At 40.8% G+C, this 26,792-nt stretch overlaps 1 protein-coding gene across 1 annotated transcript in view; it reads left to right on the plus strand.

The window, feature by feature from the left end:
- The window catches only part of PPARGC1A (PPARG coactivator 1 alpha), a 251,353-nt gene that overhangs the window by 184,907 nt on the left and 39,654 nt on the right, over positions 1-26,792 (plus strand). Inside the window, exons 9-11 of the mRNA XM_085642344.1 lie at positions 13,285-13,392; positions 15,626-15,746; positions 24,788-24,909. Coding sequence (XP_085498470.1) covers positions 13,285-13,392; positions 15,626-15,746; positions 24,788-24,909 — 351 coding nt within the window. The remainder of the gene's footprint in view (positions 1-13,284; positions 13,393-15,625; positions 15,747-24,787; positions 24,910-26,792) is intronic.

The following is a 26,792-nucleotide window of genomic DNA, read 5'->3' on the forward strand; positions in this document are numbered from 1 at the left end:
TAATCTAGCATGTAATGATTTTGGTTCCTGAATGAATCTGCCTACTAACAAAATGCAGTTCAGTAAACAAATATTTTTCCTTTGTGAAACTAGTATTGCTTTAAACTGTGGAAGCAAAAGCCATACATTATGCTCATTACAGGACATGCAATTAAAGAAGTAAAAAAGTCGTATGCTGTGAAGCAAGCTAATACAGACACCTCACGTGGCATTGTAACTCAATTGGTACAACTTTACGCAGAGGATGATACCTAACATATCAGAGTTACAGAGATGTGTTTCACTTCCTCACAAGATCCTTCCACAGATATGAATGTAGTGAATGAAAACGTGCAAAATATATCACCAAGAATTCAAAGGTGCAAACCTAAAAGAGGAAATTTGATTTGGTCTTTGCAAACTTTACCAGGCAGAAGGCCCAATAGCAATGGAAGGTTTGTACTGAGGAAAGACAGAGCTGGAGAGTCTTATCCTGCTATATGTGCACTCTGGGTGCATATAGTCCCTTCTTGATGCTTGGAGTTCAGCATGTTCCCAATGTTGACAGACATTCCACTGCATGGGTCCTTCACAGTGACAGACGTCTATCTGAACTAGTTAGGCTTTTTCTGCAGGTATGACATGATCAATTGGAGGATGATGTTGAAGTCCATTCAGAATAAGAGGGTCTAAAGCAGGTATCAGTAGCTGCCAAGAAGTTGTACAGGATGAGGAGGCAGTTGTTAGGATTCCTGTAGATCTGTAGGGCATCATCAACCAAAGGTGATTGTTGCTTTTGGGCTTAAAGGATATCCTTGATGACAGTCATTGCTGTGATTTTCATCAGACATGGATCGGTTATAGGACATTAATATGGTCTTTGAAACTTAAGATGAGCTTCTATAGGAATGAGAGTATATTCCTGATTTGAGGGCACCCAGGAGGGAACCATGGATGCATGCATTGGCGATGTTAAGAAGAGGTGTCAGAACGTTTTCGCAGATACCCTTTTCCTTTAAGATGGTCCTCTTAGATTGGAAGAGGCTTGCTAGATAGTGGAGACAGCGTTGAAGGTGCTTCACTTGTGAATGGTGGGAAGTGGGATCATCATTTCAATTCAATGTCAAGCGTGAGTGCTTTTCTGTCAGATCATGTCTATGTAGACGTTCTTAAATGCTGTGGGTGAATGATAAGAATATCATCTCAAAACTATGGAGTTGAACAAATATCATGTCAAATATAGTTCAATACAAAACTATGTAGGAACAAAATATAGAAGGCTAGAATATCATTTTTTATGTATATAATTTCATCTTTAAAAACATAGTTGAAGATTTTATACTGTTTACCTTGATATAGTTGTAGTAAATGTCATTTTTTAATCAAATTCATATTCATTATTATATTAATTGTAGGTGTTAGTGGTAATAATAAAATAGTTTAAATTCGCTTGTATGGCTAGTAATGTTTAGTATGTAATTTCTTTTTTTTGAACATTTAGGGGTTCATTTTGATGTTGGGTGGAATTCTTTCCACCCGACACGACTCGGTCCTGGGACCTACCGACACTCGGTTGGCGGTCCCAACCGGCCAATTACAAGGCCACCAAACACTGTTCAGTTGCATTGCACTTTTCTCAATGGGAGCTCATGTTACGGCCGGAAAACATCTGTAACACAAGCTCCCATTGAGAAAAGAGAGTCTGCCATGAGGTGCAGGGATCAACAGGGGGGAACCATAGGTGCCCACTTGGCCTACAACTGGAGGCTGTGCACCCTAGGGGGCCCTGCTGGGGGCCCCCAAACTCAAGTTCTGACAGCCTTTCCATGTCAGAAAGGCCAGCAAAGAGAGGCTGCCAAAACCCAACATTGTAACCTCAAGGGCAAAAATACCTGCCCTTGAGATTACAGGCCAGATTCTGACTGGTCGATGGGCTCTCTGAGCCCGTTGGAAGCCAGCCGGAATGACCGCCTGGTTTAGTTTACGACTGCCTCCATCGTAATGAGGCGGTTGTAAAGTAAACCTAGGGTCGGAACCATTTACGGCCGCATCATAATCACCCCCTAAGTTAGTCCTTTATAATTAATAGCAGATTGGTGAGTTTGTAGGAGACTAGGGTGGAATGTTATTTAAAATATAAATTATTGTTTTTTATTTTAAATTATTATTTTAAGTACATATTTAATTGGTAATGAATTATGTAATTGATTTCATTGATTCGTTGATATTTTAATTACTTAAGTGTATTTTGTGATCTTAAATGAGTAATATTATTTTTCTCCAGTTTAATTAGGAATTTAGTAGTGGGTTACAGGGTTTGTAAGAGGATAGGTGCAACGTTTTTTGAATTATCTTTTTAATTTGTTTTTTATCTTAACTAAATATTCAATTGCTAAATAATAAGGGAAATTGTTTAACTGATTGTCATTTCGATTATTTGAGTGTATTGGGGGTTTTTATGTATATTTTAATGTTCTAATGTTTAATTTCTAATTTAAATTTCGTACCAGGTTGTTGGGTTTGTAGGAGAATAGGGTGGGAAGTTGTTTATGTAAATTATTTAATTGGTTATTTGTTATGTAAATTATTCATTGTATTTTAGTTCATTTTAATGTATTGCTTGATATATTTATTAATCAAATTAGTAATATGCATTTTGCATGTATTATTTATTTTAATGGTATGCATTTCATTTCATCAGTATTTTTTTTTCCGGAGTTTTATATAGCGCAATCTTTACCCGAAGGTATCAGATATCAGAGCGCTTTACACGAGCACTAGTTGGGGTGCATGAGGACACATTCATTTTTATTGTTAGGCACAGGGACATTAAGTAATTTGCCTAGAATCACAGGATGTTGCACGTATGAGTATGAGTATGCTCTTATATAGCGCATGGCTACCCGGAGGCATCCCAGCGCTGCAGACGCGCGGTAAGGAGCAGATGGAATTTATGGGAAAAGCCATGTCTTCAGTTGTCTGCAGAACGAGAGGTGGTTGGTTTCCTGACGTATGGGAAGAGGCAGGGAGTTCCAAAGCCTGGAGGCGTTATAGGAGAAAAGGCGTCCACCTGTGCAGGACGTCCTGATTCTGGGGACATCGGCCAGGTGTAATTCATTAGACCGAAGACTCCTGGTAGCTTTGTAGGGTATGATAAGGTTGTTAAAAATAGGAGCTGCAAATTTTTATGTGCGATGCACAGAGCTTTAAAGTGTATTCGCTCTTGCATTGGGAGCCAGTGGAGTGTTTTTAAGGCCGGCTTAGCTGAGCAGCGGTTGTTTGTGCCTGTAAGGAGTCTTGCTTCCGAGATTTGGACCACCTGAAGTTTGTGTATAACTGAGGTGGGTACTCCTAAATAAAGAGCATTTCCATAATCTAGCCTTGATAGAATAAGCGCCTGGTTTAGGATCTTTTTTGAACTCTCAGGTAGAAGGGGCAGTATTTTGCGTGTTGACCGGAGCAGGCCGAAGCAGATGGCAGACGTTTTTCTGGCTTGGGCTCTAAAAGTGAGCTTGTGGTCGAGCCAGAAACCCAGGCTCTTTATTTCCTTTTTTGGAATTGGGGCGGGTCTCATACACGACGGCCACAGAGTATGTGGATTGAAAATTGCTTGGTTACCCAGCAACATGAGCTCCGTCTTGTCGCCATTGAGTTTGAGATGGGACAGACTCATCCAGCTGGTGACTTCTTTAAGACAGGAGCTCAGGTTCCTGGGAGCCTGCTCTGCCTGGTTCAGTGCCACAATAGGCTGAGTGTCGTCCGCATAGCTGATAAGTTGAATTCCAAAAGGTGCAACTATCTCAGCCAATGGTGACATATACACGTTAAAAAGCGTGGGGCTCATGGAAGACCCCTGAGGAACCCCACACTGCAGTGAAAATGGTCGTGAATGGGTATTACCTTCACGTCCTCCGTCCTTGCTGAGACTCAAACACGATGTCTGGCGGACGACACTGTTGCGCAATCAGGACCGACTGACCACCGGTCAGCGGTCCCAAACACACCATTACAATGTGACCGCACAAGTGAGGTCACATACTCCCATTTCTCAATAGGATCTTGTGCTGCGTATGTAAAACGGCCATAGCACAAGCTCCCACAGAGAAATGGGCGAAACTGTTCATCCCTGCACCGCGTGGCAGGCTCACGCAGTGCAGGGATTTGCAATCCCTAACCCTAACCGGTGGCCGCAGAGAGAAGGGGGCCTTGATAGGGGCTCCCAAAGTCACTTTTTGACAGGCTTTCCATGTCGGAAAGCCCGACATGGAAAGCTTGTCAGAAACCGACATCGTAATCCTGACGGCGGAAACAACGTCCATTGGGATTACAGGCAGGCCTCCGACTGGCCGACAGGCTCCTTGAGCCCATCGGAATTCAGCCGGAAAGACCAGCCGGTTTCACTTTCGACTGCCTACATTCTAATGCGGCGATCGAAAGTGAAACCCGCGGTGTGACCTGTGGTTGGAGGCTTTCCGAGTCTCATCTTAATGAGGCCCTTAATGTTAACTTTGTTTTATTTATAATTTATTTTAAACATTTTTGGGAGTTGGTGTTTTTGGGGGGAAATTGGTCAGGAAGTGTATTTATTTTAAATGTATTTGTTGTTTTTTATTTATTAAACTATTTTGTATTTTTTTTATTTTGAATATGATTTTATAATTTTATATTGTTAAATATTTGGTATTTACCTGTTTAATAAAAAATCATTAGGCATTGGAATAGTATAGCTGACACTTCCTAACTCCAACGCTATCCCTCCTTTTGCTTAGTTGGAGAGAAAATAGTAAATCTAACAATCTAAAACTCCAACACTTTCTCTACTGTTGCTTAGATTTTAGATTGGAGTAGGACTAATAAATCTAACCCCTCCAAAGTCGAATACCCTCCCTGATTTTGATTAGGTTTGAGTAGGAATATTAAATCTACCCTCTCCAGAGTCAAATGCTTTTCCTACTGCTACCTAGGTTGGAGTAGGAATAGCAAATGTAGCCCATTCAAAATCCTACACTTTACCTACTATTGTTTAGTTCAGAGTGGAAATAGTAAATCTAAGCCCTCCAAAGTAAAATACCATCCCTACTCTTGTTTAGACTGGAGTGAGAATAATAAATCTAACCCTTCCAAAGTCCAACACTTTCCCTACCGTTCACATTGGAGTGGAAATAGTAAATCTATCTTCTCCTAAGTCCAACACTGTTCCTACTTTTGCTTATGTTAGAGTGGGAAAAGTTAATCTAACACCTCCAAAGTCCAACAGGTTCTCTGCTTTTGCTTATGTTAGTGTTGAAATAGTAAATATAAACTTTCCTGCTTTTGCCTAAATTGGAGATAGAATAGTCAATCTGAGTCCTCCAAAGTCTAAATGATTTGCTAGTGTGGTTTATTTTTTACTGTTAATATTTGTTAAATATTTTGTTTTATGTTTTCTTCAATGTTTCCAATATTTATAACAGATGCATTTTTAATTGCATTCAATTTTTTTTTATATTACGTTTATGTTTTTAATTTCATGGGACATGTTTTTGTCAATATATGTTTGTTCATTTTTAAGTTAATGTTAATGTTATTAATATAATTGTCTAAAAATTGTTTACTGTTTTTATATTAATTTCAAATACTTTATTTCAGTAATTTTACCATAAAAGTACACATGCAATAAACCATAAAATACATTTAAGACAATCCTAAGGTACACAGTCTCAGACCCCAATATCCTATTTTGCAATTACAATCGATAAGTCAGCACCCTGTTAGGTAAACAAAAACCACAACAACACATATAGAGGGCCCGTTATAATAAACTAATATTGAGTGAGGATTAGATTGTAAGATTTCATCTTTGTAAAACAATTAAAAACAATGCTAAGGTACACAGTCTCAGATCCCAATATCCTACTGTGCAATTTCAATCTACGAGTCAGCACCCCGTTAGGTAAACAAAAACCACAACAACACATACAGAGGGCCCGTTAAAATAAATTAATACTAAGCGAGGATTAGTCTATAAGGTTTCATATTTGTAAAAACACAAAAAAAACATAAGTAGTCAAAATTACTGGACCATGTCTGGCTTTTTTATAGCCAGGGCAGAAAAAAAAACCCATGCAACTCTGACTCCTCTACATTGCTACATGCCGGACAACCTGAAGAGGATGTACCTGCCAATTTATTAGAAAATAGAGGAAGAGCTCATGTCTGAATTGTATGTATAATTTCCTTGCTAATGTGGGTTGTATGTCATCCAAGGCGGACTCTAAGATGTACTGGTCCTTAACTCTCAGGAATGCAGCTATTAGTGTACCTGTTGCTGAGCTTTCCTGAAGGTGGACACATTTATCCTCCCTATAGCTCCAGACCAGTTCCTTCCTGGAGATTGTATGACACGCTTCCTCAGGGTTATACCATAAACTCGCTCTACCCATGTTCAGTAGTGTCTCCCTTATGTGAACTAATCAGGGTAGTTTCCCAGCGTTCTGTAGGTCCAGGACATCCTTTAGCTCTGCCCTATATACGGCCAATTCCGGGGTTACCCATAAGCGACGCCAAAGGATTAGAAGTCAGAGAGCAATTTCCTCTGTAATTGGTGTCACCCCTAAGTCCAGGTGAAGTAGTGTGAGGTGGGAGCTAAGTGAGAGACCAAACAACTACCTAGCAAAATTGTTCTCAGCCTTAATAATGTTTCTGAGGGGACAGTGCCTCCAAAGTGCTGCCCCATATAATGCAGCGCTCCTTGTTTGCACTTTGCAGATCTCCACGAGTGGTCCGTTGGGTTTATAGAAGGAGTTCCTGAATAGCTTGGTCAGTCCCCCATGGTCTGAGCTAGCTTTAGGCATGTTTTGTTTATTTGTGTCCCCCAGTCCACGAGAACGTTGGTGCAATTAAAAGGGGGGACAACATGTGCCCGACCCCGCATGCACCCCCATACCCAGAATCAGCCAGGGGCCCAGTTATGGACCCTTGCCCGCATGTCTGCCACTCTGTTTATGCATGGTCCCTGCCATGAAAAGAGCGGTGGATATTCATGTCATAATATGTTCAGCGGTGCCGCCATTGGCACCGCCAACATAGTCAGGCCATTGTCAGACCGCTGCCAAAGTGGGATCCTTGATCCCAGCGGAGGTGGCAGTCTTGTGGTGGTACCACTGGCACTCTCGTACTAGGGCGGACGGGTGATAGTGGTCAGACCACCACCAAGAGTACGGTGGTATGTGTCTGTCTTAAGAAAAATTACAGAGTTCTTTTGTATCTACTGCTTTTTGTTTTGTTTATTGACTGTATATTTCTATTTTGAATTAATAAGGCTTTGCTTGAGGACAAACTGAACTAAGCCCCCATCTTACTCTCCTATGGCCTTTTTTGTGAATTCGCCAAAAGTAGCTGTGGAATATTAATTAGATTTATTTCCCCCATAGGCATAAACACTAGAAATGTAATTAAATGTTAAAAGTAACATTTAGCATGTAGTGTTTAACTGCAATGAATAGAGTGTGGGAGTCTTATGTGGTAGCATTTGCTTTCACCTGCATTTTGAAATGTATTCAATTAGATGTGCATCTGTCATTTGTAATAGTGATTACAACAGAAGGACGAGCATTCCTAGTTCCCTGGCGAAGAAGCTATGGGCAGCCAGAAAATGCCTGCCTTACTGTGCTCTTGCGGACCAGGGCCTGATCTACAAAGGTAAACTTACACTTTCCTATCAGTTTGCGATCCTTTGCTATTCACAAAGGTATTTACGAGTAGTATCATTATAAGTGCGGAGTCTCTGCACTTAAAAAGATCGAACTTTTTAAGTGCGGAGACTCCGCACTTATAATGATACTACTCGTAAATCCCTTTGTGAATAGCAAAGAATCGTAAGCTGACACGAAAGTGCACGTTTACCTTTGTGAATCCTTATATGCAGGAAAATACCTTACCTGCAATGTAACCATTCCCACTTCCTAAAAAAAAAGGACCCAGTTATAGTTTTATGCCGTTCTCTTTATTCTTAAATCCGGTCCACCTTACCAAATGGTGGTAAATGGAGATATATTACAAATGGTGCACTTGTGTAATGGCATCCCTCCATTGTAAACTGTCTTTGACACACGGAGTTACGGAGGGCCAGCAATTATTGATGTTGGACTAGTAAATTATGTGTGAAACTTAGATTTAAGAACTTTACAAATTGGAGGGAGAACACGTATGCGCTAGAAAAATACGAATCTATGTTCTACCGCTCACATGTGCGGTTCTTCCCGCTCTTGTGCATGTCCGGTGTTTGGAGTGGTGACATAGGTCCACAAGTATACTTTGCCAGGGTTAAAAGGCACATGGAAAGAAACGCCCCAGTTACTTACAGGTAATCTTCACTACTCCGAGTATTTTCTTCCTCGCCACTACGTTACTCTGGTGCCGAGGAAGACTTAGAGGAGGGAATGACCGTTCACAAGTTGAAGAGCATTGAATTGAATGACGTTCCTGAAAAGCAGCTCCTCTCATAGGGACACCTTCATTCTTCTGCTAAATGCAGCCTTATTTCTGTCTTAATAAAACACATTTGGCCCGTCTGACTCTTCTGCTGGAGAGTTGCCAGCCTCCATCTGATTTCCAAGCTCATTAACAAAGCAGTCACTACCCATTGCAGAACTTCATAGCATCAAATGGTAATTTCATGCAGGCAACGCAGGTTCTGTGCTGGAAACGGGACAGAGAGAAGCTTCATATCTGAATGTAGCATCATTTAGGCCACTGAAGAGAGCAGCCATGCCTAGGTGCTCTGTTTACCGGCCGTTCTGAGTTTATCAGCTGCCTTCGACAAGGTCTTGTAATGCTACATCGGATCATGTCCGGGAATGTCTGGCAGCCCCCATAAGTCCTTCCTAACAGGGCGATTTGCTTGCACTCTTGCAAATGAAGCCAGTTTTTTTTCTCTTAGGTCCACCTCTCTCAGGTCCTTTTCTGTATTTATTGACACTTGCTATGCTATTCAGCCTCGTCTACAACCTTGAAATATCTTGTCACCCTACTCCATGCCAATGTTACTGGCCCCTCCTCCCCCTTTTATGCATCCAAAATAAAACAGCTAGAATGTTAAAGGCACTAATTAATGTGGACCCGAGTGATGCAAACGCTCTCAGTATTTCTTTTGCATTCATACATAGAAACAATGTATACAAAAATGTAAAAAAACAATAGCTTCATAACTGTCTCGACCAGTATTTTACTTAATGTTTAGTGCCTCATGTTTTCCTTTACAACTTCACAAAAATAAAATCTGCATATATAGCTAAGGCCTCTGCTCCTCTAGCACCTGTTCCTCTTAACTTACAAATGTTGGGTAGACATAGCAGGTGGATTTCCATTTCGGTTACTAGAATCTGAATTCTCCTTCTTCTGAAGTTTGGGTTGAAGTAATCCATCCTGAGCTCCAGGAAATCCATAACATCCATTATTTTGAATGTATTATTTTATCTCTGACAATTTGAGTAAGTCTTCCAGATAAACCTTGGAGACTTCGGGAACAAGAAAATTGCTAAGCTTTAAACTGATCAATCGATTATTTTCCAGTGCCATCCTTATCCGCATTTGCCCTCATCCAAGTAGGAGGGTGCAATTCTTTGAGAATGGATAGAAATCATTGTCTTTGTATACATAGATTCCAAATGTTTAGTCATGTTCACCTAAAAAACTCTATAGCACTTGGAAACTATTTCCTAGGCCTGACAGGAAACCACTTCTTAATTAAAAGATGATGGGTTATTGATTAATTGACCCATGCCAAATACACCATGTCTCCTGGTCTTTCAGAGCAATATTCTAACTACTTGAATTAATGTTTGGGAATGAATCTTGTTACAACATTGATCTGTGTGAAGAAGGCCAACATACGTGATCACGTGTAGCCATTCCAAGATGAAAGAACAAGACGTGGTATTGTAGTAAAAAGACAAAGTTTTGGAGGGAGCGTTTTTTTTACCATTTTGTATTTCTTCAAATTGGTTGAACTTCATCAAGAACTGGTATTTTACAAGTCTTGAGGTCTCTTAGACTGGATAGGAATGATGAAAATCAGCTCACAGCAGCAATCTATGCAATTGAGAGGCCAAGTTGTCTTCATTATTGATCTTGTCTTTTTCCTCTTATACCACAATTGGTAGACGGCAGAGAGCCATTACAATGATGGGATCTTTGGGAAAGTGGCTTTCACCTATTCTTCATGTGTATTTTCTAGATAAAACATATTCCTATATTGAAATAATGTACTATGGCTTTTTCCGATTCTCCAAATTGTAGTTAGTTTGGTGTCCTGGGATGTGCAATGACTGGATTGTACATTGTTTCTCCAGTTTGCTTTCCTTATCAAACCTTAAACAAGTATTCTGGTACACAGAGTTTTTTACTCATATTTCTTTTCAGTATACTGGCAACATTCATTGTTTGTAAGTATTTAATTAACACACTTAGGCCAAAGTACCACCGGCAAATGTGGACAAAATTGGTTTTGTCTACACCTGGTGGATTCCCAGGATAAGAAGAGTCACAGAAGGAAATCTCTCCCTATCATGATAATAATATATAAAAAGCAACAGGGTTTCTTAAAAGGTAACCAGGACGTTTGCGGTGTTAGCCAATTACTTTATTAATCAAATACCACACCAGGAACAGAAGCTTAATCTTTTCTTGCTCGCACACCACTAATTATGCTCAAGTGTCTACTTGAATTTGCAGGTTAAATTAAAGAGGTGTGTAGTCTAATCTTACCAGTCTCAAAATACTGGATAAATAAGCAAAGGGGAATAAGTAATAACTTTATCATAAAACTCATACAATCCATACATGCAGTTTATTGCTGCAGGAGTATCCTTGAATTTTGGACTTCCAGGTGGGAACTTGCTGGAAATTGTTTGGTGCCTCTCTGTGATATTTTGTTTGGTTGCCCACAGCTGTATAATTCCAGTTGTTAGAGGAGGACACAACCCTGAGTAACAGAAGAACCATTTGGAAGGTGCAGTAGTAAAGGATAAAGGCTGTCCCTTTGTATGGTGATTTTTACTATCCATTAGGTCCTGAATTCCCAAACAAGAGGGTCTGATCTTATTCTTCTACAGTGGCCTACATAGTCAGGACCAATCCCTTCTATCCATCTCTGGGTGTAAACTTAAAAAAAGGGGTCGAAGAAGTTCTCCGGTGGCAATCATCGTTTTATGGCACTCCCTTCCAGGACAACCTAAAATGTTATCTTAGTTCATCAACTTCAATTCAGCCTTAACAATGTTTCTGAAACCTCAAATGAGACTACTGCAAAAATACATTATTCAAGGTAGTTTGAGCTTTAGAAATGCTATCAATCATTCATTCATCCATCCATTCATTCTATCATTCAATAATTTCAATTACTAATCACAACAGAGAAATATACATTTAAGTTGACTGGGCCTTATATCTACATTAACTTTGTCTTACAGTCTGTTTGTAAAATTATAGAAAATTAACAGTAAGGATTCCTGAAACAAATTTGTTAAGAATTATTAAAGACCCATGACAAATCCAATGTATAAATTAGGAAAGGACAATAAAAGATGTCTCCCCAAATAGTGTCCTTGCTGGTTGAGATGCACTCTTTTATCCCATTTTATGTATGTAGTATGCTTTTTTCCTTTTTGCAAAAGGGGAAGGAAAACATGACTTACTGGAGGCTTCACCTCCAGTGCAAGTTAGGTTCTCCCCACACTCAATGGTAACAAATGGAATATTACACTCAGCACAGCTACATGTATATTATTACATTTGTAAAGTCAGACTTTTTCAGAGTGAACATCGTATGTTTTGTAGTATACTAAACATAAAAGCTGGATGTACATATGCTACTATCCATTAGTGCCTGAATGCCTAAACCAGAAGTTCTTATCATATTCTTCTTCCATGCCCTTTATAGTAAAGACCAAGTCCTTTTACCATTGTTGTTAACAATCAGGGGTGGTAGAGCTTTTTTTAGCTGCATCCTTTTTTCTGTCGCTCCCTTCCGGCACAACTACAAATGTTATCTTGTTCATCAGCTTCAATTCAGTCTTTAAAACTTTTCTGAAGCCCCAAAAGAGACCAACACGAAAATACCTTATTTAAGGTAGTGTAAACCTAAGAAATGTCATTCATTCATTTCAATTACTAATCACGTTGAGAAATATAAATTCAGTTTTCCTAGGCCTTATGTCTATATTACCATTGTTTTGCAGTCTGCTTGTAAAAATCTAGAAAATTAACAGTAAGGCTGCCTGGAACAAATGTGTTAAGTATTACTCATGACCCATGGCAAATGCATTGTATAAATTAGGAAGGGGCATTAAAAGGTAATTAAACAACTAGTCTCCATGCTGGTATAGATGTGCTCTTTTATCCCAGCTTATGTATGTATGTATTATGCTAAAGGTAAAGCATAAATTGGTCTGCTTAAGCAGGTATACTTTTGAGAGAACTCTTTTTAATGAGAGTCATGAGTAGGCCATTGAAAGTTGGGTGGGGTACCTGCCAGCCTGTCTGGTCAGCTGATGTTAGAGCCTCTTCTTGCAGAGGTCTGTATGAATGAGATGTCTCTCTTCTTGACAGTGATCTTACTGCCAACAAATCAAGTGCATGTGCAGGGATAACTTTGAAGTCAGAGCAATTTCCCAAATGTGTGGTGTCAAGTTTTTGGACCCTGATCTGAAAAGGTTTTTCTTTCTCACAAAACACTCTCTCAAAATGAAAAACAAAGAAGGAAGGTCCCAGACATGCAAGACTTTTTCTCCCTGCTGAAGTCAGGTCACTGTGACAGGCAGTCCATTGGTAGACAGCCCACCAGGTCAAGGGCTTCCAGTGAACAAGCCATCTGAGGCTTTGCCATTCAAACTCCTGCCATTACCCCATTGTAAAAAGGGGGATGGAACTGAAAAGAGGAAGGTGTATACATTCTTCACCGTGGAACAGGTTTTCCAAACGTGTTGGATGCATGCTAGAGTGTTGTAAAAATTAACGGACACCCGCTTTATTTTCTTACTAGCAACTATGTTCACAAGAAAGCTTTGTTCACTCTACATACTGTTTTGTGTCATTTTAAAGAGTACAGATGTGGGCTGCCTGGGATTTCCATGTTTACCCAAAGCCTAGAAACCACTGCCGATTATAAAAACACCTGCCCATACAACACTCACGTTTGTCCATTTAAACAATTTTTGTTGGAAGTTACAGATCTTTAAAACAGCTGTCATTACCATCTCAAATGATAGAGTTCTATGTATAAACTAAATTATAGATTAAATAATGTTTTTTTTTATACATTTACAGATCATGTTACTACAATGAGTCTAATCACTGCAGGCGCAGAGGAGCACGCAGAAGCCCTACCATCTATTCAAGGTCACGATCCAGATCTCCTTATAGTCGAAGACCTCGGTAATCCACTTCTTCATTTTTCTCACTGAGCATTACCTATTTGCAATGACCCCTCTGTAACACACTTCTCATTGACTCATCCTCTGATTTCGAAATAACTGGACATTTGCCTAAAATCCACAGATTTTGTAACTGTAAGTGCTATATACGTATGTTTTTCATCCTATTTCACACAAAATTCAGATATTGTAAAGCAGCTAATCATCTTCATATGGCAGTGGGGTTGAAATCCACACAAATATATTTTTATTATTAAACATTTGCAAAATTAGTAGGCATGTGCTGTTGATCATGTGTCCTGTGTGTAGGAATACCACTTCGAGGTCTGCTGGTGAATCAAGTGTTGATGTGCCAAGATTACTGTTTTGAACTTTTTTTATTTGTTTGCTTTATCCCTGTTTTACTGGTAAGTTATTGGCACCAATATCAAGAAGTAGCACTCCTAACTTTCTATGCCTCCAATTACAATATTTATCATACCATTTAGACATTGATTTGTTAACTTGGACCTTTCTAATGTTCTCAGCTTGGCACTGCAATGAACTGTGATTTGCTCTTTCTATTCTTTGGCACCTTTATCCTTTTCTCTCAAACATTGCCTCCAAAAGGCTTTCTTTTAATTGAGAGAAAACAATAGAGGTTGTGCTGCCCAACCATATTGAGTTCTATATAGCTTCTTTCTGAGTATTTTCTTACACCACTTCCGCACAGACTGCATTGAGCCAAAGTCAACCTTCTCATTGGACTCAACCTACGGTACATACAATACTTATCTCATATGTTTACAAATTGACTCACAGCCAAATATTTGCTCTTTGATCACACAGTGCCGTTACACACATATGGCAGCATTTATGTATTTATTTACATTATGTCTTTTGTGTAGCGTAAATCATGTTGCCTAGCGGCCTCTTCAATGCACTTTTCTTTTCCAATAAAAAGGATTGGTGCATACAATTGGGTAAGGGTGCTGCTGTGATGGCTCCAGTGGAATAGTTGATTTAAATAGAACAGGACACTCTGTATGCCATTTCTAAGGTTCTCAGTCCATTAGCATTTATTAGGAGGAAAATAAAAGGTCTACTCTGAGAAGAGTAGTTGGTTTAACTGTTCTCTTAACAATGCACCTGATAAGTTCCATAGTCACATGATTCTGAGTTTGGGGGTAAATGCCCTCCTGCTTGATCTGCTTGAATATCAAATGGTAAATTGTCTTTGTTTGCCCTAAGTTGGCGGGGTATGGCCAGTGGGTCCCTTTCTTTATTTGCCACTGGATTCAGGCTAGCCTGGCTGATGAGGGGTGTTACCCCAAAACCGGTCCCAGGTTGCTTGTTTCCAGTCCAGGGAAGACATGGCTTGGCAGTTCAGGCTGTACTGTTCCGATGAGGCACAGGGTCAAGACTGATTTGCAAATAGCTGTGTCTGAACTGGGGTGGCAAAGTGAGCTAAAGAACGATGATGGATTCAACCCAGATCTGTGACTGGGGGTGAGTGTCTGAAAAGTTTCAGCGCTCCGTCCATCATCTCCTTGTGTTTGAAATTGTCTGGACGTGTTTAAGCCTGGGATTTTGGAGTGCCAGGTTGCCAGATTCTGTGCGCAACTCTTAGATGGCATGAGATCAGATGTTGATTAAATGTTTATGCAACATAGAACAAGGTGATGAAGGAATGCTTAAATTAATCCCAGCCATTGGCAATAGCTCAGAGTCACATTCTAGACATTGTGTATGTCTAACTAGGCATTCTAGACCTGGACCTACTTTGAGAGATTTAGTCTTTGTCATCCTCCAGTAGGAACTATCGAACCTGAACTGCTAGGACCAGTCCTGTCCAGATGGAAACACAAGCAATCCCAGATAGGCTCTATTTACTTAGGTCTTGTCAATGAGGTATAGCTTGAGACCTGTGGCACTGTGAGCATGGAATCCATGTCTGGTCAAACTCATCTCACTAGGGTATCTACTACAACAAAGAACAAGATGATGGAAGGAATGACTGAATTATTTTCAGCCTTGGACTGACCGGTCTGGGGGTTGCTTGTGTTCCTGTCTGGAAGGGACCCTGTCTGAAATTTTGGGATTGAATGTCCCTATTATATGTGGTTTCAAACAACTTCCAGGTACTGATATTAATTCTGACATCTCTTCCATAACATTGCTGTTTGTTTCAGGTGAAATGTAAGCAACATTTATATTACTAGACAATTAATAAAGCCATTTGTTGTTTTTCATAGATATGACAGCTATGAGGAATATCAGCACGAAAGGCTAAAGAGAGAAGAGTACCGCAAAGAGTATGAACAACGTGAATCAGAACGGGCCAAACAAAGGGAGCGGCAAAGACAGAAAGCCATAGTATGTACTTAAAACGTTGTTTGCATCAATTGATAGAGAATCTTACATTTCTATGCATGTCTCTGTGTTGATTTCCTCTTCCTTTGATGTGCACACAGTCATGTTCTTAAATTAACTCAATGGGCAGCATACATTGATGCAGACAGATGTGGGGTTTGAGTAATCAGTGCTCATGGTATATGTTTATAAATTCCTTAGAATTCATATTGTTTGGGAGATGTAATATACTAGATTTGATTCTTGATAAAGAAATACTCAGTATTTTTTCAAGAAATTATAGTCTCCTGAAGAAGGGAGCTGACATATCCCGAAACACTTGGATATGAAATCGGGAAGATGTGAGGAATGACCCTATTTTTTTCATGGTACCCCACTTTGTGCATATAAAGATTTGCTTGATTTACAACTGCTAAATAGTAGTAAAGTGTATTTTGCTTTCCCTCTAAAAGATGTTCTGTATGTTTAGAACTCCTTATTTGGCCTATTTAACTTCCCTTTACATACCTTGTAAATGGTGCCTTAAGTACACCTATGTTATGAAGTGTTGTATTTACACAACACACACATATGACAAAAATATGTTTCTGCCAGGAACACCATTGTGCTCTGGATAGTTTAACGCATTGCACTGACACACAGCAGGGAAAATATCTTTGTAATGTAGGAAAAGTCTATTTTTATATATTTCTAAGTCACCCCTAAGGTATGCCTTGTAGGCCCACGGGCAGGATGCTAATATATAACAATGTAGCACAATCCATATTCAGGTTAGTGTGCCCTCACAGTGCAAAAAAAAAGTCAACATATATTTCATTATGTAGGCTAGACTAGACCTTTCAGGCCTAGGTGGGTTTAAATCTTTATTATTCACCTTCACTTAGAAAAGTCTTCAAAGTTTTATCTGCTTAGTTTTTAAACTTAGATTAATGTTGATTTTCGATAACGTTAGCACTAAGGTAACTTTGCAAAACTTTACTAGGCTGCCTGAGCCAGAATTGGGTTCAAACCAGTTTTGCCACTCATCAAACCTCCTGAGCTGGAATTCACATCCTTGGCTGTGAGAGTTCAGATTCAGAGGACAATGGCTTGCCTCTGGGCCCAAGTAAGCCCAATGGGTGTTAAATGCTGACTGCTTAGTAGGGATTAGCCATCTGGGAGTAGACTGGAACAGTTGGCAGAACAAAGGGGTTCCTTAGCACTACCTCTTTTGACTTTGATATGCAAAGGAGGGCTTGTTTTGTCCATTCCTAGGACCCTCCTATACAGTTAGGGAGACTGTGATAAAATTGTGAGGTTTGGGTGGTAGAATTTCTCCACTCAGTGGCTATGCGTAAGATAAATCTTGCACCTCCACCACCACCTCCATGAAGTTTCCTGCACCTAGAAAGACTTAATCTGAAGAAGAAGGCCCTGTTAGAAGAAGATTTCTGACTCCTGTCTGTTTTGGAAGAAGACTCACACAAAGACCCAAGGACCACTGAATCCTTCTGGCACCCAGGGGTTGCAGCCGCTCTCCAAGGGTCAAGTGGTTGGCCTCCTGTTCCCTTGCTTCAGGGACACAAAAAACAGACAGATTCCGGAATCCAAGAGGGTTCAGCTGACTCAAGAGGACTAGACTTTGCAGGTGATCAGGCTAGAAAGAGATCTACGGCCTGGAATCCTGCCCTGAGGAGTTTGGGACTAAGGGCCTGATTTATATTTCGGCAGACGTATATCCTATCTGCCCCATTACAAGTGCCATAGGATATAGTTGCACTTGGAATACAGCGGATGGGATATCCGTCATGTTTGTGACAGAGTATCCTGTCTGCTGAAAAATAAAACAGGTGCTAAGTCAGAAGGTAAAATCTTTGACTGGGATAGCCCACCTTTTATCTGACCTCCACACAATCACGGTCAGCCAGAAATTGCACCTATGTCTCTGTCAATCTTCACTCTAGGGTGCATCCCTGCGTGGCTGCCCACCTTCATTCGTGATGGTGTTCAGAGAGACAGTTGCTGCGTGCACACTGTTCAGTTGAAAAATGTATCACAATTGCTTCATATCTCAGCATTCCGTTCTTTTGTTGTGCGAGCTGGTAAACCTTTTTCCATTAACCTGCCTTTCCTTTTGTTTCATCTACATAAGTTAATCAAAGGCCAAAAATTAAAGGCAGCATGGCTAGTTATAAAAAATGTACATGGTAAAGCCAACTTCACAGTTTTCTGGGCTGCTTCCAGGGCCGGACTGGCCGTTGCCGGCACCGGGCATTTCCCCGGTGGGCCGGTAGGGTGGGGGCCGGTTTTGTTACCGGGGCTGGCAATATCGGCCCCCTGTAACAAAATTGTCTGAAACCGGCCGTTGCAAACAGCTCGGTCGCCCCCCTCCTCCACCACAGGGGGGGCAGCCAAGCAGTTTGCCAGGGCCGGTTTTGGTTACCAGTCCGGCTCTGGCTGCTTCTTTCTAACACACACAATTAATTCCCATTCCTTGGCTTTTTCATCATAACCAGTTTAAATCTTTCCTATCTTGCTCTGCAATTCTACTGAGGAGCTTTGCTCACTTTTATATTTTTTAAGTAAAGTCCATTTTGTGTTTATTTTAAAACATAGTGAAGTAAAAGAGGATGCTGATAGGAATAGAGACGCCTCCAGCACAACCACCTAAGGAGAATAAATAGGTTGTTTTGCATCCAGTAGTTATTTTAGATACAATACTTAATAGAATGAGAGCCAAAGCCCAAAATAGTCTTCCTTAGGCCGGTGTCCAGTACTGCCACTGCACTGTCAACACTGCTAGTGCTGACCCATAACAAATCCAGCTTTTTCTGCCTAAGACTGCTCCCTGCTTTGTGGATACACCTCAGTACAGAACGGCAGCAGATCCACCTTTCCCAGCACAAAGAACATGCACTGTTCTGCCATCGTATCTCAGGATTGCCCTGAAGTATTGCTCAGCCAAATCACTCCCATTTTGACTTGCTTTCACATGGGCATATGCACCTGGTGCACTGTTTTAACCTGCTATTGGAGTCAGGCACCTCTCACATCTGCAGCAAAGGTCAATTTAATACATGTGCATGCCAATAAATAAGTAATGCCTCATACTTGTGATATTCTATTTTTAATATCTCATACTTTAAATGATATGGGGCCAGATGTATGAAACTATTTTGTATGTGCAAAAAGTGCGAATCTCTAAATTCGACCATCTGCGGATGCAGAATTGCCTTTCCTTATGTATGAAAGGCTTTGTATTTGCAATTTAGGTCATCACAATTTGCAAATCCATAATGCACATGGAAGAAGCCTTTCGTAAATGCAAACTGTGCATTTAGGAAACACTAATTACCATCAACTTTAAGTTGATGGTAACCTTGTGCACATTTTGAAAAATGCACAAAACTGCATTTTTCAAAGTGCCATGTAGCGCACACATGCCTCTAGGGCATGTGTGTGTTTTGCATGTGCACACTTTCTTTTTCTGGGGTACTTCAGGGAGGCTGTAGGACCATGCGCACCCTTGGCTTTGCCTTAGCGAATTTGTGATTACCAATTAGGTAATGGCAAATTAGCTATTGCAAAACCATTTGCACCTATGGGCCTCTTGGCCCATAGGAATGAATGGCGTAATATTACCTAATAGCGATCTGCTGTTTACCTAATCACTATTAGGTAATATTTAGGAATTGCAAAATCTTTGGTACTTCCTACATACATAGCATTTTGTGATTATCAAATAGCTATTGAGTAAAAATTGTTATCTGAGAATTGCAAGATGCTTTTTTGATACATCTGGCCCATGGTAACTAAGATCCAGGGATGTGAAGTGAATAGCCCAAGATCACACAATACATTGAAGTGGGGATGCATGACTTAAAAATAACACACAAAAAATGTTTACATGTGTGGTGGAGGAAGAAGGACTGATTGGTGTAACCTGACAGTGATCTATGGATTTTAGCGTTTTATCTTTATTTGTATTTTACATTTCTTTCTCTTTTATATTTTATTATTTCTCAAACCAACTGTGCAACAGCCACTATCTTTGGGCAGAGCTGTATAAATGATAGCTGTAAAGAAATGATGTATGTGTGCTTGTGTTTATATTATGTATTGGTGAGTATGTGTCTTTTGGCATGCACTGTATGCTCTGCCTGCACTTTTATCTGAATTACATGTGTCTGAATGTGCTTTATGTGTGTTGACCGGCCCAATACAGCATTGTAGTAGGGATTGAGGCAGCAGTAAAAAACAGGCATGTCTCACAATCGACAGGAGATGCATGCTGTGTACACTGCCCATGGTTGTATATAGACAATAGACAGATAATGAGGGAACTGGAGAGAGACTGACCAGAGGAAATTGCTCTCAGGTCACAGCTGGGTTGTCAGATTTGAAATGTTTTTTTCAGTGACTCCCATGAGGTTTGGGGATGGGTTTAAGGGTATATTCGGGTGTATATTTCACCTGGTTGCAACTACTCTCCCTCGTTATTCCTTGGCTGTTTCAATTCCCCGAGACATGTTGTGTGCTCCTGTTCAGTCATCTGACACATAGGAAGCCCAGATTTCCACCATGTCCAGAGGCTAATGTTTATTGTCATCATCATTTAACTGAAATGGATGAACAGTTATCCTGGTTTTAGATAATCTGTCAATTTGGAAACTTTTTCCATGCACTTCACGCATACCCATCCTTTCCTACTAGCATCAGGTCTCGCCATCTCCCTCCAGGTCTGAGCAGTGCTTAATTTGAGCTGGTCTTTCCATTTGCTAGGCACCAGCACTTAATTCTCACTGAGGCACTTATGACAGTCTACCACAAGGTGGAGCTTTTTGTCTATTTTGTAGTTGAGTGAACAGTGAGTTTATTAATTCAATGTGCATAAGATAATAATAGTAGGCTCATTCTTAAAGTTTTGTGTGGCCTGGAATAGTTCAGATTGTCACATCAGTAGTATATGATGGTCGGCTGTGTTAGTACTGCCATTGGCAGCGTTGATAGGGGCATTTGGTGGTGCAAGCAGCAGTGGCCTCCTGACAAGGGTTCTGGCACTTACCTTTTTCAAATTTAGCACTGGGCCAGGGTTATTACTACAGCACTTCGGTTGGTCCTTCACAGGGCCGGCTGTAGGGCGTGCGACTAGTGCCACCGCACCGGATGCTGACTTTGTATGGGTGCCATATATTATGGTTTTAAAAGCACCTGCTGCTGCGTACCTTGCCTCTAGCAATTTTCAAGCAACAAAAAGAATGTGAAGATAACTTTGGTGATTAATGTTCTTCCTGGAGAGAGAGAAATCAGAGTTTTGTCGAGTGGAAGTTTTGGCTCACCGTAAGGTAGCGCAGAGGGTTAATATGCCTGCTGCAAAGAACGTGTACGATGCAGATCACAAAGTGCATATAATAAAAATCGACCCGTAAGTTACTGCTTTTGTCAGAGAGGGCCTATTGTTAGTTGCAGTGTATAAGGTAAACTCCTAATGCAGGACAGGAAACAATTAACTGTTATCAACGAGCTGCATGAAAACTGCAAGGTATAGGTTATGATGTTTTCTCCAGTCTTACATTATCCTAATGTTGCAAAATTGGTTCATTTGGGTAGAAATAAATTCTTATTATTAAGGAGAACCCCCAACTATGGTGTTACATTTTAAATTCTACGTTTGTGCATCTCCAGACCAATCACTCTTACACGATACTGCTCACCAGTTTGGATGACATGTGACTCTACACCTTGTAGTCCTCTGTCTTAAATATTGTTTCTTGTACATTGATTTACACACATATGATCGATTGACTCTGTATAATATTTGTGTGATGTAAAGGGCTTTGACACCCTACACTGGTATGAGTGGTGCTATACAACGAACTAAATGCATCTGAGAGAGAGTGGCTGTGGAGACTTGAGGGGCACTGTTAAAGGGTGGCAATGAGGGAATCCGTGGCGGAGGAGGTCATTGGTGAGCGCCAACAAACATGTGCCACCGGGCGCCATCAGCGCTAAAGCCGGCCCTGATGCTACATTGCCTATATCCCATTACAGCTGTCTACCCTTTATTTTCATTGCTATCTCCTTATACTTAATTCCTTATTTTAGGATATTGATACTCTCAGAGTTCAAGTACACGGTCGATTTTCCAACACTTGCCCCAGTTTATTTTTGTGCAAAAATTGTTTAAGAGGCATTTAGCTCACAACAGCAGACTGAGGGCGGTGTGCCACATTACCGCACACTCGTCTCTCTCCATAGCAGAACCATCCTGCATGTTCTGTATTAAATATGCTTAATAACATCTCCTATACAACAAAAAGGCAGACACGAGATGCACTGCATTGGTTAAAGCTTTTAGTGCAGTCGCAGAGGAACAGCCTCCGCGCTTCCGTTTTTTGTTTTGCATTAATTTAAATCGCTGCGTGTCATTTTAGATATGGAATTCCTTTTTATTTTTAGTCCGAGGAGCCCTTCCAGGTTTCTGTTTATCCTCCCGTGTGTTTGCTAGGCAGAGCGCTGGTTCCCCCCGCGGCTCTCGCGGCAGTGCCGCGTTTCCTTTTCACTATTCCCTGCGGTCGGTGGAGCAGGTGTTCAGCGTCCCCCGTTGTTTTAATCACGAGGCTCGAGCCAGACAGGGTGGCGATGCTGAGGTAACACTTCACGCGCTCGACGTCCACAGCAGTTTGCAGCTTGTTTTAGTTAGACTTGTGCCTACAGCAAACGGACTTCACATCAGTATCAGTCACTGAAAATACGTTTTTTAAATTTAAAGTTCATATTATCCTTTCCGTTATGCATGACTCTATAATAATAATGGAATTTGTAAACTACAGACCCCGCCTAATTCCAGGCACCTTATATATTGTTTTCTTTTAGAAATTTTAGCAGCAGAAAAAAATAGCTCAGTACATTTAATTAACTCTCACTAACTTCTGTCAGTCACTCAGTCAGTGCCTGATTTAGATCTTGGCGTGCGGGTTACTACGTCACAATGGCTACAGATATCCCGCCTTCCGAAATATAAATCCCATAGGATATAATGGAATTATATCTAGACTGATGGGATATCCGTCACCATTTTGATGGAGTAACCCGTCGGCCAAGATCTGGGTCAGGCCCTCGCAACTTCTTAAAACTGAATAGGGGCACTGGGTAAAATGCACACCTATAACTGATCGAGCAGGCTGGCTCAATACATACTCACTGTCTCCTAGACTCGCATACTCACTCACTGCCTCCTAAATCTATAGACAAATAGGTTTCCTATCATTGTGACCTGTAGTCGACAGAGTACACAGTGGCCCCATTAAATATACATGTACTTATATAGTTATGTTCTGATTCACAAATCCACACTCTTACACTCACTCACACTCACGCTTACACTTACACTCCCTTAATGGTCAATCAGTCATTGGATCACTCACCCATACAATTAGGCCTGCTTGTTTTATGTAAAATGTGCATGTCAGTTGACAGAGTGTTTTTGGCAAATACCAAAACTCACTCCGCAAAAAAAAGGAATTTCCTGCAAAACAGTCTATGGTCATCTCCTGTTAAAGAGTGGTCGAATGTATACAAGGCATTTGCAACGGTTCCATGGTATGAGGTCACCGCCATGGAACCTGCGATCCGTCCGTCAGCACATTGTGCATTCTTCCACGTCAGACCACGAACACTGAGGCAGAGTTATTCAGAGCTGAGGCCAGTATCCCGGATGACTCCTCCCCTCCCCCGCTGCGTCACACTCCCCCATTCAGACGGTGCACATTGATAGGCTTCTCATTCTTCTCCTGTTTGCGGATTGCACTATAGCAGTGTTTCCAGCATATTTTAGCAGAAAGCTCTCTGTCCCAGCTCCTACTTACGTAAAATAAACCCGTCTAGCATGAGAAGCAGAGAGCAGGCATTCTATGAAACGTGCATAGTATGGCAGAGAGTGTTCACAGACTAGACGGACAGGTGGTCTTAAAACGGATAATGTGTCTTTAAGCACATTGTGTTTTGGGAAAATTCAGAAGCCATTTGCCAGGGTCATGACCACCAAATGGTTGCAGTGAGACTTTATCAAACGTCAGTGATTAAAAAACAAATTAAGCTGATAAAGAGTGAAGCCTGTTTCAGGCAGTCTGTTTAACCATGAAAGAAGGCTGTGACGTCAACGAGTTACCCATCCACACAATGTGTAGTGTGTTATCCGCAGCCAATGGAATCGAAAGAAAAAAAATAACTTTCCAGTTTGCTGTTTTCTCTCACAGCTTAGAATAATTGCCTCATTGCATGTCATGGTTTATACCTGGAGCTCACGGCGAGAACAGCAAATAAGAAGGGAGGGAATGGTGGAATATGAAGACTAGAAGGACGCCGGCATGCACGTGCCATCGGTAACGAGAGGCTATGAGTGATGCCTTCGGGCTAAGTTGCGCGTTTACAAGTCTCCTTTCATTCATTCATTCATGCACACGAGGTGGAACTAGAAGAATGATCAAAGAGTGCGCGTGTGATGGAACACGACTTTAGTAGACCTATCAAACAGAAGTTATTATTTACTTGTGAGTTCTTGTGTAAATCCTATTTATTAATAACAAGATGAACGTAGACTGCAAGGCTGTCTCTCGAATGCTCTATTATTTGCCACAGTACACCAGATGGAGTGAAACCTGTAATGAGATCTTCAGGTTGTAGGCTCCAGAGATGTGATGCTGCGCTTTATCCAACTCAGCGAAACATGGGGAGGGACATGTCAATCCCAGAACATTCTCAGAGACACATTGGAGCTGTCACGAAAACAAGCGCTGTGGGGAAAAATGTTGGTCTTTCTCGCATATGCTACTTGGGGTTTTCCATATTGTTTTTGTGGCAATATTGCGTTTTAGAGGCATAGAAGAGCCATTAATGACCACATCCATGTCATCCCAGAACTCTACTCATCTAGGCTGTAATTGACTTCTAGAAAGAAGCTTTATTATGATTGATCAGGTCCGATTTGCAATGTTTCAGCACTGTGCAGCGGGAAACAATAATACGCATTTCTTGACATTGTACACTACCTTCCCTTCTAATAGGAAGAACGCCGTGTGATCTACGTCTCTAAGATCAGACCAGACATTAGCCGGGCAGAGCTGCGGGATCGCTTTGAGGTGTTTGGAGAAATTGAGGAATGCACAGTAAATCTGCGCGATGATGGGTAAATACTTGCAGAATATACGTTTGTCATAAATGAATTTGTTGTGCATCGTAGTCATGAAGTAGCAGATGCAGCCATTTCACTCACTGATTTTCCAACCCATTGTGTCAGGGATGTCCACATAGCTCCTGAGAATTCAATCCATGCAGGAAAACCATTAATATGCAAATGAGTTCCATTTAGATTAATCAAATTTGTCTTTCTGGTATTGGTCAAGCTCTCCTGGTTCAACATAGAGCACGTGTGATATGCTATGATACCACCGTCATACACCTTACTTGTCTGCAAAAATGCATCTGCATATTTTCCACTATTGATGTTCCAATGTTTGTCTATCAATCCATCTGCCAAAAGCACCTAGGAGATACCAGGATCCAAAGGGAATGCTACTCCTCAAACAAAATGATGTGAACGCATATTGCAATGCTCTATTTTATTTAAGGAAGTGAGTGAGAAAGAACGTATTTCCTTATGACCTTCTTTTTTATTACATAATTGTTGTTGTGATGTCTCTTTTAGTAAGATAAAAATCCAAAACCACTCCACTGTTACTCCTGGCATAGGAGCCGCTTAGGAAATGGCACTGGAGTAATATTATGAATCAGCTCCTGGAAGATTCCTTTGCATCCCAAGAGATATCATCCACCGCCTTAACTATCAGAATGATAGCCAATATTCAGTCTCCTTACTCTCACTAGATGTCCACCATCCTCTACAACTGCTAAAGGCCTGTTTCCATTTCCACATATTTGACAATGTGGCAGCTACCACACTTGGGTTGTCCACAAGAAATGTGAATGAGAGTATTATTAAACTTATGCAAAGTCTATATTTTGAAGCATCCAGTGCAAAAATTGGGTCTCCTATCTGTGATTTTCCATTATGTTTGAACTGTAATACATTATTTTTCTGATTTAAAACTCTACAAAGATATAAGCAAGATACACAACTTTAAGTAGCAAAAAAGAATATTCAGATAATGACTTAATTTTTCATCTGTCACGTTTGCACCTTTCTAAAAATGTGACTTATTGTTAGCTCATAAGCCACAGTACATGGTGAACGGATGTCTTTATTTATTTATTTATTTTATGAGTTTTATATAGCGCTGGCTAGACACGAAGGTATCAGAGCGCTTTACATAAGGAAAAAGCGAGTTGCAAGTTACAAGATTTCACATAAATTACAAAATGATTACAAAGTCAAGACAGGAGTGACTAGCAAACACAAAAGTCACGACCGTAAAAGACCAAGAGAGCTGGAAGTTAACAGGGGGGAGGACAGTAGCGAGGGAAAAATGACGAGACATATGTTCGAAGTCCGGCCGGGTAGGTGACGGTCATAGCAGTGCGGTGGAGCCAATCTCCCCTTTAGCTGTCAGTGCAGCTCCACCGGGAATCCGCCATGTGGTTCGGGTTCCGCCGGAATTAGAATGAAGATCACGAAGTGAACGAAAGTCTTGAGTCCAGAAAAACGGGAGGGTGGACATGAAGAGGATGGCATAATGGGAAGGGGTATGTAGCTTGGCTGCTATCTTACAGTAGCTTCACTCCTGTATGTTGCACCTCTACTAAAACGGCGGGCGCCAAGTCAGGGTCAGGCATGTCTCGTCTTGGTCGCCATGTTGAAGCCAGGCAGGGCTTATCTAGATGTCCGTGCTGTCATCTAAGCCCCCCAGGCCCCATTACTGACACAACCTCCCACAGCTTTTCTGTGGTATATTTAATAAACAGATCATCTGTCAGTTAAGGAATACTGGGCCAATGTACAAAGACCTTTTGCATTTCTTAACTGGCCAATTCGCAATTTTGGCCTGTTAAAAAATGCAAAACAGCCTTTTCCTATGTACTTAGGTCTTTAGAGAATTGCAAAATGCGATATCT

The sequence above is a fragment of the Triturus cristatus genome, chromosome 2_2, assembly GCF_964204655.1.
Source record: "Triturus cristatus chromosome 2_2, aTriCri1.1, whole genome shotgun sequence".
Lineage (NCBI taxonomy): Eukaryota > Metazoa > Chordata > Amphibia > Caudata > Salamandridae > Triturus > Triturus cristatus.